The 14,618-nt window shown below is 57.5% G+C and overlaps 1 protein-coding gene across 1 annotated transcript in view; it reads right to left on the bottom strand.

Moving 5' to 3' along the window:
- LOC137455229 (hydrocephalus-inducing protein homolog) overlaps positions 1-6,933 on the bottom strand; it is a 60,568-nt gene extending 53,635 nt beyond the window's left edge. The window contains exons 1-4 of the mRNA XM_068165849.1: positions 6,814-6,933; positions 3,948-4,064; positions 2,365-2,499; positions 1,106-1,305 (exon numbers count right to left, since the gene is read on the bottom strand). Coding sequence (XP_068021950.1) covers positions 1,106-1,305; positions 2,365-2,499; positions 3,948-4,064; positions 6,814-6,933 — 572 coding nt within the window. The remainder of the gene's footprint in view (positions 1-1,105; positions 1,306-2,364; positions 2,500-3,947; positions 4,065-6,813) is intronic.
- Positions 6,934-14,618: the final 7,685 nt, after the last annotated feature.

Here is a 14,618-nt window from a genome sequence, read left to right on the forward strand (position 1 = left end):
TATCACTTGTTCCTTGGGAGCAGAGCCCAAGGCCTGCCTGGCTCCAGCCTCCTGTCAGGGAGCTGAAGGATCCCAGAAGATCTGCCCTCAGCCTGCTCCAGGCTAAATCAACCCCAGATCCCTCAGCTGCTCCTCACAAGACTTTTGCTCTAGAGCCTTCACCAGCTCTGTTGTCCTTCCTGGAGCCAGCCCAGCACCTCAATGTCCTCCCTGTAGTGAGGGGGCCAAAAGTCCTTGCAGTACTCAGGCTGTGAATGCAGTACCCAGTGCAGGGGTACACTGCCCTGCTCCTGTTGGCCACACCACGGCTGAGCCAGGCCAGGATGCTGTTGGCCTGCTCAGCCACCTGGGCACAGGCTGGCTCAGCTGCAGCCTCTGTTGAGCAGCACCCCAGGTCTTTGCTGGGCATCTTTCCAGCCACTCTTCCCCCAGACTGGAGTGTGGCAGGGGGTTGCTGTGACCCAGCTACTGGACCTGCCACTTGGCCTTGATGAACCTCATGCCATTGGCTTGGCCTTTGACCCAGCCTGGCCAGGTGCCTCTGTAGGTTAACAAGCAGCTCAGCACTGCTGCCCAGCTTGGGCCTGTCTGCAAACTGACTGAGGCAGCCTCAATGTCCTCACCCAGGGCATTGAGAGAATGTTCAGGAGAACTGGCCCCAGCACTGAGCCTTGGGGAACCCCACTGGGGACCAGACACCCAGAGGAGTTAGCTCCCTTCACTGCAGACAGCAGAAGGAAAAGCAACCCCCCGGGATCAGAAAGAGAGCTCCTGGCTCAGTGCTGAGGAGATTCAGCCCTCAGAAGGGCCTAGAGGAGAAAATGACATCAGGTCCCCCCCACACCACACTGCACCCAGCTCCCTGCAGTGAGGCTGCAGAGCCCAGCTGCTGGCAATGCCACCAGAGCAGGGCTGCTGGAGAGCACAGGGCTGGAAGAGCTGCTGGCACTCAGAGCTTCCCCCTGGCTTCCTGCCAGCCAGAAACCTGGCCTGCAGAGCTGCAAAGGGCAAGGCAGCTCCTGGCCCAGGAGATCCCAGCCTAGGAAGCAGCCAGGGCCGGGCCAAGCCTGGCCTGCAGAGCAGAGCAGGATGCTGAGCTCCTCACCTCTGAGTGCTGAGGCTGTAGTGAGCCTCCCGCTGGCCCAGGTTGCGCAGCAGCAGAGTCCTCTGGGTGCTGTGCCTGACCGGGCAGAGGGAGAAGTGCAGCTGCTGGGGGAAGTCCAGCACAGCCTGGGCACCTACAGCCCGGATGGGCACAGGGAACTCCTCCCTCTGGGTGACACACAGCAGCTGGTGGCAGTAGTCCTGCAGGGAAAGGAAGAGCCTCAGCAGGCTGCAGGCAGTGCCGGCCCCGGGGCAGAAGGGAAGCTGCTGGGCTCTGGCTGCCTGCCAGCTGTGGCATCTTCAAGAACTCTGCCAACCAAACCAAAGCAATTCCATGCTTCTAGAAGCACCCCATGCTGTGTGCTGAGCCTTGTGGGAGCACCCCCTGCCCCCATTTTGCAGGGGAACACGGGCATGGCTTGGAGCAGCTACAGAAACAAGGAGCTCTGTGTGCCCAGCACCCACAGCATGGCTGGGAGGGTGCTGGAGCACTGGGCCAAGCTGCCCAGAGAGCTGCCCAGAGCCACAGACCAGTGGGGCTTGGAAGGCTCCTCTGGAGAGCATCCAGTCCACCCCCCCTGCTAATGAGGCTGTGCCTCTGTTGTGGAGTCTCCTCCTCTGGAGAGCTTCCTAACCCTCCTGGACATTGCCATCCTGGGCAAGCTGCTGTGGGTGTCCCTGCTCCAGCAGGGGGGTTGGGCTGGGTGAGCTGCAGAGCTGCCTCCCAGCCCCCACCATTCCATGACTCTGAGAAGCAGCAGGCACGAAAAATGCTGGCTCCAGAGCTCAGCTTCTGTTGTCTGCCTGCTGTGGCCAGCAGGACAGCCAGGAGGTGAAAGCAGTTTGCCAAGGTGCTGCTCCACACTCTGCTCAGGCCCACTTTGCTTCCTCCAAGCCACAGGTCACTCTTGAACAGACTTTTGGATTCAGCCAGGCAGTAAAGCCATGAGGAGGCAGCAGTGGACACAGCCTAGAAAGCAGCACCTTGAGAGGCTGCCCCCAAGCCTCACCCTGAAGCCAAGGAAGGTCACCCGAGGAGCCCCAGCAAGGAGAAAGAGCCCTGCAGCACCCAAGTGCCTCCTGCCCAGGAGAGCAGCATCTCCAGCATGGGAAAGGCTTTCTCCCGGTCTGAGAGGCAGTGCAAGCCTCCTGAAAGCAGGACAGCTCCTCAAAGGCCAGCCCAGCTGCCCTGCTCTGCAGCCAGCCCTGCAGCTGCACCTTCCACTGAAGGCAGCAACCTCTTGAGACCTGCAGCCTCACCTTGTGCTCCTCGGGGGTGAAAAGGATGCGGTAAGTAGAGGCCATGCCAGGTGCTACCTTCTGCCTCACACCCATGGGGCCAAGCAACTTGAAGTAAGGAGAGGTCTCCATGATGACCTTCACCCACTGAGGAACCTGCAGGGGAGACACAACTGGGATTTTGCCACCTGTGGCACTGTGAGAAGAAACCTGGCCATGGCCAGCTGCATCCTTCCTTCCCAAGGCACTTCCAGCACAGAGCACCAGGCTGGAGCCAAGTTCCTGCTGCCTGGGCAAAGGAGCTCTAGGACATGGGCTGCAGGCCCAAGCCCTGCTGTGAAGCAGAGCCAGAGGAAAGGAGAAACTGAGGCCCATTTTAATGAGGAAAGGGGAAAGAGCAGCACAGTGTCTGGGGTCAGTGTGGAGCACACCAATGTCCCAGGGGCCTCTTGCCAACACTCCCAAGCTGGGCACCAGAGCAGGAGTGGCTCTGTTCTCCCCAGCAGTAACTGAGAGGGACCACACTTTGCAGCCTTCCTTGCCAAAGGGCCTTCTCTTTCCAGCCACAGCCCTGGCAAAGCCTCTTCTCTCAGGACACACTTGGCCTGCTCTTGCTCTTCCCCCACAGCTTTTGTTCTCCCTTTGTTTCCCCCAAGAGGCAGGTGTGGGGAGGAGCTCCTTCCCCTGCTCTCATGCAGGCTGCTTCTGCCTTCCCAGCTGCCCTCCTCTCCCCTTCACATCTTGCTCTCCATTGCAGAGCAGCAGCTTCCAGGAGGCTTTGCTGTTGCTGAGCCCTCTCTGCCTCCAGCACCCTGCCTGCTGCCTGGCAAGAGAACCCCCTGTGTGCACAGGCTTCTCTCCTGGAGCCCTTTTGCACCCAGCTCCTCTCCTCCCTCCTGCCTCTTCCCACCAGCTTGCTCTGGGCACCTGCCCCACTCCAGCAAATGTTTCCCCAGCTGAAATCCAGAGAGTCTCAAACGTTCCCCTTGCCACAGGAACAAAACTGCTGGCATTTGGCAGCATTTCCCTGCTCCACTTCTCTGGGGAATCTCCTCAGCACCACCAATTCTTTCCAAGCACAGGTGGAGACCTTCAGGAGGAGATGGCTCTGGATGTGCTGTGGTGTTCCAAAGGGAAAGCAGAGCTCCAGAAAAGCCCCAGCAGGGCTGAATGAAGCTCAGCAGGACCCCAAGTGGCAGCTCAAGGCCTCCCCTTGCTGCTGCTCCATCATCCTGTTCCACTGCTCTTTCCAAACACCTCTCCTGGAGCCCCTCCCTAGGCCTTGTCCCAGCATCAAGTGGAGAAGACAGCCCCTGAGCTCTGCCAGTGAATTGCAGAAGCAGCTAAGCAGGCTGTGAGAGGTGGAGATGCCCTCCCCAAAGCCAAGACTAACCAAGGAGCCCTCAGGCTGCGGTGCACACTTGAGCTCCAGCACGAGAAGAGAGAACAACTGGAGAGCCCCCCACATTCTCAGCAAGCCAGGGCTTTCAGTGGCAAGGCTGCTCTCTAGGCAAGCTCCTCTGGGTGAGCTCCCAGCAGCACATGGCAGTGTCAGAGACAGCATGCCCAGAGTGGGCAGGTTCCTCCCACCCCCCAGCACTTACCCTGCCCTTGTTGCGCAGCACCAGCGTCTCTTCGTAGACCTGGTGGGGGAGGCAGTTCTGGAAGAGCACCTCTGCTGGGAGAGGCTCAAAGCAGCTCTGCTGCAGGGCAGCTGGCAGCTGGGGGTGCACAGAGAGCAGGCAGAGGTTCAGCTGCTGGCAGCAGGACTCCTGAGCAAGAAGCCTACACTGCTCTCCAGCCCAGCCCAGCCTCTTGGCGAGTCCCTCTGCCCAGCTCAGCCTGGGCAAGCAGAAGCTCTCCCACCTGGCTCCTGGGTGGCTCAAGAGGAGCTGGGCTGTGCTGAGCAGGCTCAGGCTAAGCAGCTCCTGGGCTGTCTCTCCAGGCTCCCTCTCCCAAACACGGGGCACAGCCCTGTGCTGCTGTGGTCACACAGCACCAGAGCACTCCCTGACAGTGCTGGCAGCACTCATGGAGCAGCTGAGGGCCAGGAATGGACAGGAGGCTCCAGGGGAAACACTCTGGGGATGATCTTTGCTCTGAGGCAGGGAGGCCGAGGCCCACACAGCCCCAAAGAGCTTTGCCAATCTAAACCTGGGAGCTGCTAAGGAGAGAACAGCAGCAGAGGAGGGAAGGCAGGACAAGGAGAGCTGAGTGCTGGCAAGGGTCAGCTCCCTTCTCTGCAGCACTGGGCAGCTGGAGGAGGACTGGACTTGGCAGCTCCTTCTGCCAGGAGCTTTCAGTGGCTCTTTGGTCCTGCTCTGCTGCTGCTGCTTTTGTTCCACTCCACTGCAGCAGCAGCCTGGCAATGCACACAAGCAGCAAATGCTGGCAGAGCAGAGGCACTGCTAGGAGAAAGTTCCTCCCTGCTTTGCCTCCCCTCTCCCAGCTGTGCTGCTGCCACTCCACAGCCCCAGGCAGCTCTCCTGCTGCTCCACACAAGCCATGGCCAGGCTGAAGCCAGCAGCTGCAGCATGCTGCCAGTTCTCTGGGTGCCCAGCTGAGGGCTTCCCAACCTCCTGGGCTGGCCAGGGCAACCCTCAAGCAGTATGTCACAGGTGTGCTGCTGGCCATTGCTGCTCAGCAGCCTCCCTCCCTGCTCTGCCCTCGGGGCTGTGTGCTCTGGCCAGCAGCTCTGGCAGCAAAGCAGCTTGAGGCCCAGCTGCAGCAACCACTGAGCCAGACAAGGCACAGCCAGGGGCTGAGGCCCCTCTGCAGCTGGCAGGAGCCTGCAGCCTGCAAAGCCAGCCCCCTGGGAGGGCCCCAACCTGCTGCTCCACCCCAAAGCACCACTGCAGCTGAGTGTGCTCAGTCCTGAGCAACTCCTGCAGGCCTTCAGCCCTCCAAGGCCAAGGCTGCCAGCAGCGAAGGAGTCCCAGCCCCAGGCCCTTGGCAGCGACCACCCCAAGCAGCAGCTGCCTGTGGCAGCAGGAGGATGGCAAATGGCAAGCTCCTGCCCTTGTGTCCTGCCCCAGCCTGCCCCCTGCATGGGGCTTGAGTGCCAGGGGCTCAGCTCCAGGAACCCCCCCAGCTGCAGCAGAGCTTCTGCAGCACAGCTCAGGACTTGAACATCTCAGCAGGGAGCAATGGCTGAGCTTTCTGCTGGCAGGAGGAACTCAGCACTGCCAGCAGCTGCACAGCACAGCAGGACCTGGCCAGCCAGCTCTAGAGAGAAGCTGGAGGCAGGCCTGCCACCAGCAGGCTCCTCTCCAAATGCCTCAGCCAACAGCAAGGAACAGGGCAGGAAAAGTTTACCTTTGGACAGGAGGCCTCACTGGAGTCTGCAGGCTGGGGAATCAGGGGCAGGGTCCTGGCCTCAGGCTTGCCCCTCCTGGGAACAGGGGGCAGCTTCCCCTCCTGGCTGCTGCCCCTCTGGGTGGAGACTGGGGGCAGCTTCCCCTCCAGGCTGCTGCCCCTCTGGGTGGAGACTGGGGGCAGCCACATCTTCTGAATGTTGCCCAGCCTCTGCTTGAGCTGGGGCAGCCTCCTCTCCTCAGCCTTGCCACCCCTCTGGATGATCTGGGGCAGGCTCCTCTCCTGAGTGCCACCCAGGCTCTGCCCCATGAGCTCAGGCATCCCCTGCAGGAAGGAGGAGGGAGGCAGCTGAAACACACACCACCAGCACAAGCCACAGCAACCCCTCTGCTCCTCTTGTCCAAGTGTCACTGAGGAGTAATCTGTGGTCAGAGCTACCAGGCCAGTCCTGGGAGCCTCCTGAGGGACCTGCTGCAGTGTTTCACCCCAGAGCATTCCTGAGGCAGAGCAGAAGAGAGCAGCTCCAAGCAAGGGGCTCTGTCCCATGAGCTGCTGCCTGATTTGCTGGGGCATGCCTGGGGCTTGCTGCTCTCTGGGCACTTGTTCCCTCTGTAGTGCTGCTGGCTAGAGGCAGGGAGCTCTGAAGAGAGCAGGGCAAGAGTGCTCAGAGCTGCCCCAGCTCTGCCCTTGGCCCAGGCTCCCCAGCCTGCCCTGTGGAGATGGCACTGCTGGGGGAGGCAGAGGAGGGCAGAAAAGCAGCCCTGTGCCAGGGCTGAGGTGCAGAGGAATGCCTCCAAGTCTGGGTTCTCCTTCACTCTCTCTGCCCTGGCCTCACAGAGCCCTCCACAGAGACATCTCCTTGAGAGACCCTCAGCAGCAGGGCAGCTCCAGGCAGCAAAGGGGACATGGATGGAGAGGAAGGAAGAATTGCCCTGACTCCACTGTTTGCAGGGCTGGATCTGTGCTCCATGGAGGCTATCCCAGCAGGGTGGGGGTTGGAAGGCACCTCTGGGGCTCAGCCAGTCCAACCCTCTTGCAAACACAGGGTCAGCCAGAGCACATTGCCCAGGATCACACCTGGGTGGGTTTGGAATGTCTGGAAGCTCCCTGGGCAGCCTGCCCCAGGGCTCCTTCTTGACCACAGCAGCTACTTACAGTTGCAGGCTGCTTTGCCTCTCTGGCTGGCTTCAGGTGGCCAGGTGCTGCCACTGTGCCCTGGAGCCCCTCAGGCATTTTGGAGGGCCTCCTGGAGCGCTGGTTCTGCTCAGTGGCCATGGCTCAGCTCACCTGCAAGGAGCAGCAGCAGACCTTTGAAAAGCCAGAAGCCCACTGCCAGCAAAGCCAAAGGCTCCACAGTGTCTCCAGGCTGGGGCATCCTTCCCCAGGGGAGAGCACCTGGGCTGCCCTGCTGCTGTTTCTGCCTCGGGGAGCACAGAGCTCCATTCCCTGGGCAAGAAGCAGAGCTGCTCAGCAGAGCTGCTCAGGGCTGCTCTGCTTGGCTTCAGGGACAGAAATGAGCCAGCAAAGATGACTCCTTCCAGACACACAATTACCACAGTGCCCAGGAGCATTTCTCCATGGAGAATGAGGGCCCTGCTCTTCACTCCCTGGCACCCAAACTCCAGGCTCCCTACAGGCACCCCAGAGGCTGCAACAGCAGAAAGAAAAGCAGGAAACCACTCAAGGAAGAAGCTCAGCAAGAAATGCTGCAGGGGTGAGAGCAGGGCCACTTAAGGCTTCATCCTAACAGCAGCAGAGGCTCTCCAGCCTCCTTAGCCTACAAGCAGCATGGCTTAACAGGTCCCCCTGAGTGAAGCAGGTCCAGGTGAACTTCTTCCACTCAGCAGCATGGCCACCACCTCTCTTCATCAACCAAAAGCTATCAACAGTGAGCTCCACTCTGCTGAGGGGCACCAGTGATCCACAGCCAAGCTGGCACAAGAGGCACTGCCAGCAGCCCTAAGCAACATCCTCTCCCCCTTGCTGAGCCAGCTGCAGATTCTGCAGCAGCACTTGCCAGTGTCCAGCACAGGCTGCTTGATGGTCACATCCTGAGCAGCTGCCTTCCTGGAGCCTCCCTGAGAGCTCTGAAACGCTCAGGAAACCTCAGTCCCAACCAAGCTGCTCTCATCTCAATCCTCCAAACCTTCTTGGGCAAATAATTCTCAGTGTGCCTGCCCCACTCCCACACTGGGGCCCAGTCTCTGGAAGAACAGAAACACTCAGCTCAGAGACACCCAGCTGCAGAAGGGGAACTGACCAAAAGCAGCAGGAGGAATGCAGCCTCCAGCCTGACCTTGGCAGGCTCAGCCTGATGCCGGCTCCCCAGCACACACACACACTGCTGGCTGCCAGGACAGGGAACATTACCAGCGGCTGCACTGCTGCAGCACTGCCTGGGACCCCGTGCTGGTGAAGCTTGGACTTCACTGAGTTGTTTCCCATCCCTCAGTGCAGAGGCAAGGCTGGACAAGCTGTCCTGAGTTACCTGCAGCCTCCTGAAGCCGTCCAGCCTCTGGATTTTCAAGAGAGAGATGCAGGAATTGCTGCTTCTCAGGAAATCCCCTAGGGTTTTAAAATGCAAGGAAAGGAGAGTTGGGCTGGGGTAGCTTTGCAGTCTTTTCTACCTAGGCATCTGCTGCATCTTTCATCCTCAGCCTGCACAGCGTTTGCTAGGCAGAGGAGAAATCCTCTCACCCCTCACTTGCAGATGGGGCAGCACAGGTGAAAACTGAAGGCAAAGACATCCCAAAGCCCAAGTGCAAGGGAAGGAGGATCAGACTGGCAGCAGGGAGACAGGCAGCCTCTCTCCCCTCCACGTTTAGTCCCAGCCTGGGTGCAGACACAGCAGCATCCCATGGCAACAAAGAAGACCCAGAGGGATTTTGTGTTTCAGGGAGCAGTTTGTCCAGCTGTGGGGGCAGGGAGAAGGGGCTCCAGCTCCTCCGGGGGTCCCCAGCATGGCAAGTGCTGCAGCTCCAGGGGGCTCTCCCCCAGCACAAGAACCTGCGCTTGGCTCCAGGGGCAACCTCCTGCCTCCCATCCTGCCCCGAGCAGCAGCTGGGTGCCGGCAATGGCCTCAGCACTGCTGTGCGGGACAGCGGCGCTCAGGCTTCCACCCTCCCTGCCCGGCCCTGCTCCCAGCCCTCCCTCCTGAGCTCAGCAGCCAAAGTCCCCCCGGGCTGGGGCTGGGGAGGGGACACAGCCATCGTCACCTCGGCCCGGGGCCGGCACCAGCGTCCAACGGGACCCAGCAGCACCCACCAGGACCCAGCAGCACCCAGCAGCGATCCCACTGCCACACAGTCGCGGCCGGGCTGTGCCTGGTTGCCACAGCGACAGAGCCTGAGGCCACCCAGCGGCCCCCTGGCAACCGCGGCACAAAGAGAGGAGTGCCCAGCGCTGGGAGCAGACGGCAGCCAGCGGGCACAGGGCTGCCCAGAGCCCACAGGGGAGCTGCCTGTGGAGCCCTGCTCCAGCTCCCCCAGGGCAGGCCCAGAAAGCCTCTCGGGCCCCAGGGCTGCCAAGCTGCTCCTGCGGGGAGCCCCCACACAGCTCCTGCTGCCCCAGGAGACACAAACCGGCTGCCTGCCCCTCTGGCCCTGCTGCCTTGGCTGAGCCCAGGCTGCCACTGGCCTCCTGTGCTGCAAGTGCCCCTTGCTGCCTCCCCTCCAGTCTCTCACCCACCGGCACCCCGAGGCTGCAGGCTGCTCCCAGCTTTCCCAGGGAGGCTGTGCATGCCTCTTCCCTGGGGGTGTCCAAGGCCAGCTGGGATGAGGCCTCCAGCAGCTGAGGCTAGTTGAGAGCTGTCCCTGCCCAGGCTGGGAAGCTTCATCTCTGAGGCCCCTTCCAACCTCAGCCCTTCTGTGCTCTTTCAGACACAACTCACCCTACGAAGCAGTCTTGCTTTCCACTCACCTCAGACAGGGAAGAGCACTGCAGGATGCACAGCCCAGAGTGGCTCCCAGAGCCCCTGCTCAGGCAGCATTGCCCCTGGCAGCTAAAGATCTGCTTTGTTTCAGCAGCAACCTGACTCTGTCAAACTGCTCAAAGGAACTACAGAGCCTGCAGGTCCCCCACACTCCCAGGGGGGGTCAGGGGCGCTGAGAGATGTCTGTGTTCCTCTTGGCCCCACACTCCCTTGCTGCCCAGGAGGCCCATGGTGGGCTGCAGGACACTGTCAGCATGCTGTGCAGCACTGCTGCAGGTGCTGGCAGGGACACTGCCAGTGCCCTTCCTTCAGCTGGCCCAGGATGTCACCCAGCTGCTTCAGCACTCCTCCAGGCGTGGCTGGAGACCGGGGAGCACAGTGCTCAGTCAGCTCAGCATCTCCCACAGCCATGCCCAGGACCTGCTTGGCCAAGCAGAGGCCCCAGCCAGGCCCCAGCTGCACTTCCTTGACCCCCAAACCCACCTCCTCTCAGCCAGGTGTACCTGGTGGCAAAGATTCTGCTCAGCTCCTCCAGGACATGGTTGAGTTTCACCTGCAGGTCCTTGAGGCTCTCTCTGGCTTCTGGGTCCAGCTGGAGGAGGGACAGATTGGAGAAGCCATCAGGGTCCCTGGTGCAGCCCTGGGGGACAAGGCCCTGGGGATGCCTGCAGAGCATCTCCCAGCAGCAACAGCAGCTGAGGGAGAGCAGCCATTGACCACAGCCAGAGACTCCAAGAGCCCCTGCTCAGGCAAAGTTGCCACTCTGCAGCCATTGCACTCTGCAGCCATTGTGGCTCCAGAGCTGACCGGCACCGGCACCGGCACCGGCACCGGCACCGGCGTGCTTGAGCTGAGAGCTTCCTCTGTTGGTTTATAGTATTTAGGGGAAATACAAATGATTGTATTTATAACTATAGCATTGAAATAAATACATGATAGTATCGAGGTGGAACAGATCTATGTATTGATTAGTTTGTTTTAACAGCTGACAACAGACCCCTGAGCCATGGCAACAACTCAGCCAAAGGCCATTAGAAAATCACTTGGTGCCCAGACAGAGCTGGTGCACAAACACACAGGAGTCCAGGCTGCTGGCTGCAGAGAGTGCTGGAGCCTGGCACTTGGAATGGAGGGGGAAGGAGACAACACCTCTGTCAGGTGTGAGCAGGTGAACTTTCTCCTCAGCCTGGTGGCTGAGCTTAAGGATGAAGTGGCCGAGCTGCAGGATGAAGGATCCAGGCTCAGGACTGCAGGGGAATGTCAAAGGCAGTTAGAGATGTGGGAGCAGGCTCTGCAGCCCTCCCCTGTTGAGGGAGGCATCCCTGGAGACAGGGAGGGATGGGTACAGGTCCCTGTCAGGGGAAGCAAGGGGAATCCATCCCGGCCCTCTCCCCCCCAGTTGCCCTTGCACAATCAGTATGAGGCCCTGCAGGCCGAGAGCAACGGGGATGAGAGGGCTGAAGAGGAACCACTGAAGGAGATGCCTAAGGCCAAGCAGTCCCCACCACCTGTAAGGACCAGCACTGTCCAGACAAAGAGAAGGGTTATAGTTGTTGGGGACTCTCTCCTGAGGGGGACTGAGGGAGCCATATGTCATCCTGACCCATCCCATAGGGAAGTGTGCTGCCTGCCTGGGGCCCAGACAAGGGACATCAGCAGGAGACTCCCTGAGCTGATCCAGCCCTCTGACTATTACCCATTGCTGGGAATCCAAGCTGGAAGTGATGAGGTTGATAAGAAGGGCAGCAGGACAATCAAAAAGGAACTCAAGGCCCTGGGACAATTGATTGATGGGGCAGGAGCTCAAGTGGTGCTCTGCTCAGTCCCCTCAGTGGCAGGGGAGTACACTGAGAGGAACAGGAGAGCCCACACCATCAACAGTTGGCTCAGGGGATGGTGCCAGCAGTGGCATTTTGGGTTCTTTGATCATGGGGCAACTTCTACTGCACCCAACCTGCTGGGTCCTGATGGGGTGCAGGTATCTAGAAAGGGCAGGAGGGTACTAGCACTGGAGTTGGCAGGGCTCATAGGGAGGGCTTTAAACTAGGTCTGAAGGGGGTGGGTGAGGAAAGCAGTCTCTCTGGAGAGGAGAGAGTGGGACACAAATTAGGGTGGACTGGTGTTATAGATGACTCCAGGTAAAAGTTTTTGGTAACAGACTTATTGGCACTAAATGATCATAAAAAGGCAATAAAGGCACTAAAAGCAAGCAAAGCAACCGGAATGTGAGTGACCTGAGAACTATAATAATACAAGGAATTAGGGAAGCTGTTCCTAGAGGACAGAATTTTGATAAAGCTTTTAGTGACCACCAGAGGAAGGATGAATCTCCCACGGAGTGGATGGGAAAATTAAAGAAAGATCTGCAGATGTACTCTGGAATAGACCCCAACCCTGCAGTTGGAGTGATACTCCTCAGGACACAGTTTGTGGTGAAATCATGGGGAGATATTAGAAAGAAACTGGAAAAGATCGAGGACTGGCAAGACAGGGGAGTAGAGGAGTTACTATGGGAAGCTCAGAAAGTATATGTAAGGAGGGATGAAGAGAAACAAAAAGCAGAGGCCATTATGGAGCTAAGATTATAACATCATCTGAAGTAAAGGTATGAGAACAGAACACTGATCTGCAGTTGTTGAAAGGGAGCACAGTCAGCTCAGTCAGTGGAGCATGAGACTCTTAATCTCAGGGTCGTGGGTTCAAGCCTGCAGCAGACAGGCAGTAGTGTCCTTTTACTGTTGGATATGTTCCCAGCTACCTGAGAATTCAGCACACAGGTTTCCTTTGATAGGGACAGTCTTTCCTGATGTAACAGAAATACAAAAAGCATTCCAAAAGCTCAGCAACTTGAGGATTGTACCAAGATTCCACATTCTCAGTTAAGGGGGAGATTACAGTTTGAAGAACCCTTGGCTGCAGATATGCCTGTACCTTGTACCCAGCGATGTTGGGAGACAACTGTAGGCAGGAATAAAGGGGAAATAGGAGTGACCCTGGATGTGGGAATGTAATTTTATAGGACAGTAATCAAAGTGATCACAATTTATTAGTTAGGAAGAAGGAAATATGGGGAGCCATGATCAGACCAGAAAGAAAGAACACATACCTAAAGGGTGGCTGATACCTATTGGGTCAGGATGGTATTGGATATGTGGTAAAAATGCTTATAAGGTATTACCCTTAGGCGGGTAAGGAAGATGTGCTATAGGACTGGCCTGTCCTCATATCTTTATAGTAAATCAGCCACAGGAATTACTCAGGAGCTTTGCAAGAAGAACCAAGAGGGGAGCAAATCCACTACCAACCAGGCATAGCAAGTGTCATAGTTTTGCTAGGAGGTTTCTCCCTTGGCCTGGGGTTAGTGAACTTGAAAAAGTGATGGTAAATTTTTCTGCTACAGCTGAAATGATGATGAATGCAAGCAGAGACGCAACAAAAGCTCAACAGCTTGAAGTCAATAGTCTCTCAAAAGTAGCTACTGAAAATAGGTTGGTTTGGGATTTCTTACATGTTGTATGTGTAGTCATAAATGTAAGCTGTTGTAGTTATGTTAATCTGTAGTTCTGTTAAGTGATTGTAGATCACAATCAAATATTACATCAAGTTTCTTTGGATGATACTTCTTGTGGATTTAAAGAAACATGGGGTAAGTTAACTTCTTGCTTATCGAATATGAGTTGCTTTAAACAATTGTTTGTAATACCTGTTGGAATAATTGTAATACTGATCTGTGTAATTCATTGTAATTGTTGTTTTAAAATGGTAAGACCTTCAGGTAAAATTGTTTATGCCAATAAGTTACAAGCAGATGGTTATGATCTGAAGGTGATCAAAATAGAGGAACTTACTTATGATCCAATTAAGAAGGTTCTGAAATATCTGGAAATTTTCACACAAATCAATGGTGACAAAAAGAAAATAGTTTCATAGTATCATAGTATCAGTCAGGGTTGGAAGGGACCACAAGGATCATCTAGTTCCAACCCCCCTGCCATGGGCAGGGACACCCAACACTAGATCAGGCTGGACAGAGCCTCATCCAGCCTGCTCTTAAACACCCCCAGGGATGGGGCCTCGACCACCTCCCCTGGACAACCCATTCCAGGGTCTCACCACTCTCATGGTGAAGAACCTCCTCCTCACATCTAGCCTGAATCTCCCCACCTCCAGCTTCATTCCATTCCCCCTAGTCCTATCACTACCTGAGATCCTGAGAAGTCCTTCCCCAGCCTTCCTGTAGCCCCCTTCAGATCCTGGAAGGCCACAATTAGGTCACCTCAGAGCCTTCTCTTCTGCAGACTGAACAGCCCCAACTCCTTCAGTCTGTCCTCACAGGAGAGGTGCTCCAGCCCTCTGATCATCCTCTGGGCCCTTCTCTGGACACGTTCCAGCACCTCCACATCCCTCTTGTAATAGGGGCTCCAGAACTGGAGGCAATACTTCAGGTGGGGTCTCACCAGGGCTGAGTAGAGGGGGAGGATCACCTCCCTCGACCTGCTAGCCACACTTCTCCTGATGCAGCCCAGGATCTGATTGGCTTTGTGGGCTGCAAGTGCACACTGAGAGCTCATGTTGAGCTTTTTGTCCACCAGCACCCCCAAGTCTCTCTCCTCAGGGCTACTTTCCAGCCAGTCACTGCCCAGCCTGGATTTGTGCCTGGGATTGCCTCGCCCCAGATGCAGGACCCTGCACTTGCTCTTATTGAACTTCATGAGGTTGGCTTGTGCCCACCTCTCCAGCCTGTCAAGGTCCCTCTGGATGGCCTCCCTTCCCTCCAGTGTGTCTGCTGCACCACACAGCTTGGTGTCATCAGCAAACTTGCTGAGGGTGCACTCAATGCCACTGTCCATGGCACCCACACAGATGTTGAACAAGCCTGGTCCCAGGACTGATCCCTGAGGGACTCTGCTTGTCCCTGGCCTCCACTGGGACATGGACCCATTGACAGCCACTCTTTGGGTGCAGCCATCAAGCCAGTTCCTTATCCATCTAGTGGTCACCCCTCACACCCATGTGTCACCAGCCTGGA

Source organism: Melanerpes formicivorus, unplaced genomic scaffold, assembly GCF_026170545.1.
Source record: "Melanerpes formicivorus ecotype bairdi unplaced genomic scaffold, bMelFor1.0.p_v2 SCAF_93, whole genome shotgun sequence".
Classification (NCBI taxonomy): domain Eukaryota; kingdom Metazoa; phylum Chordata; class Aves; order Piciformes; family Picidae; genus Melanerpes; species Melanerpes formicivorus.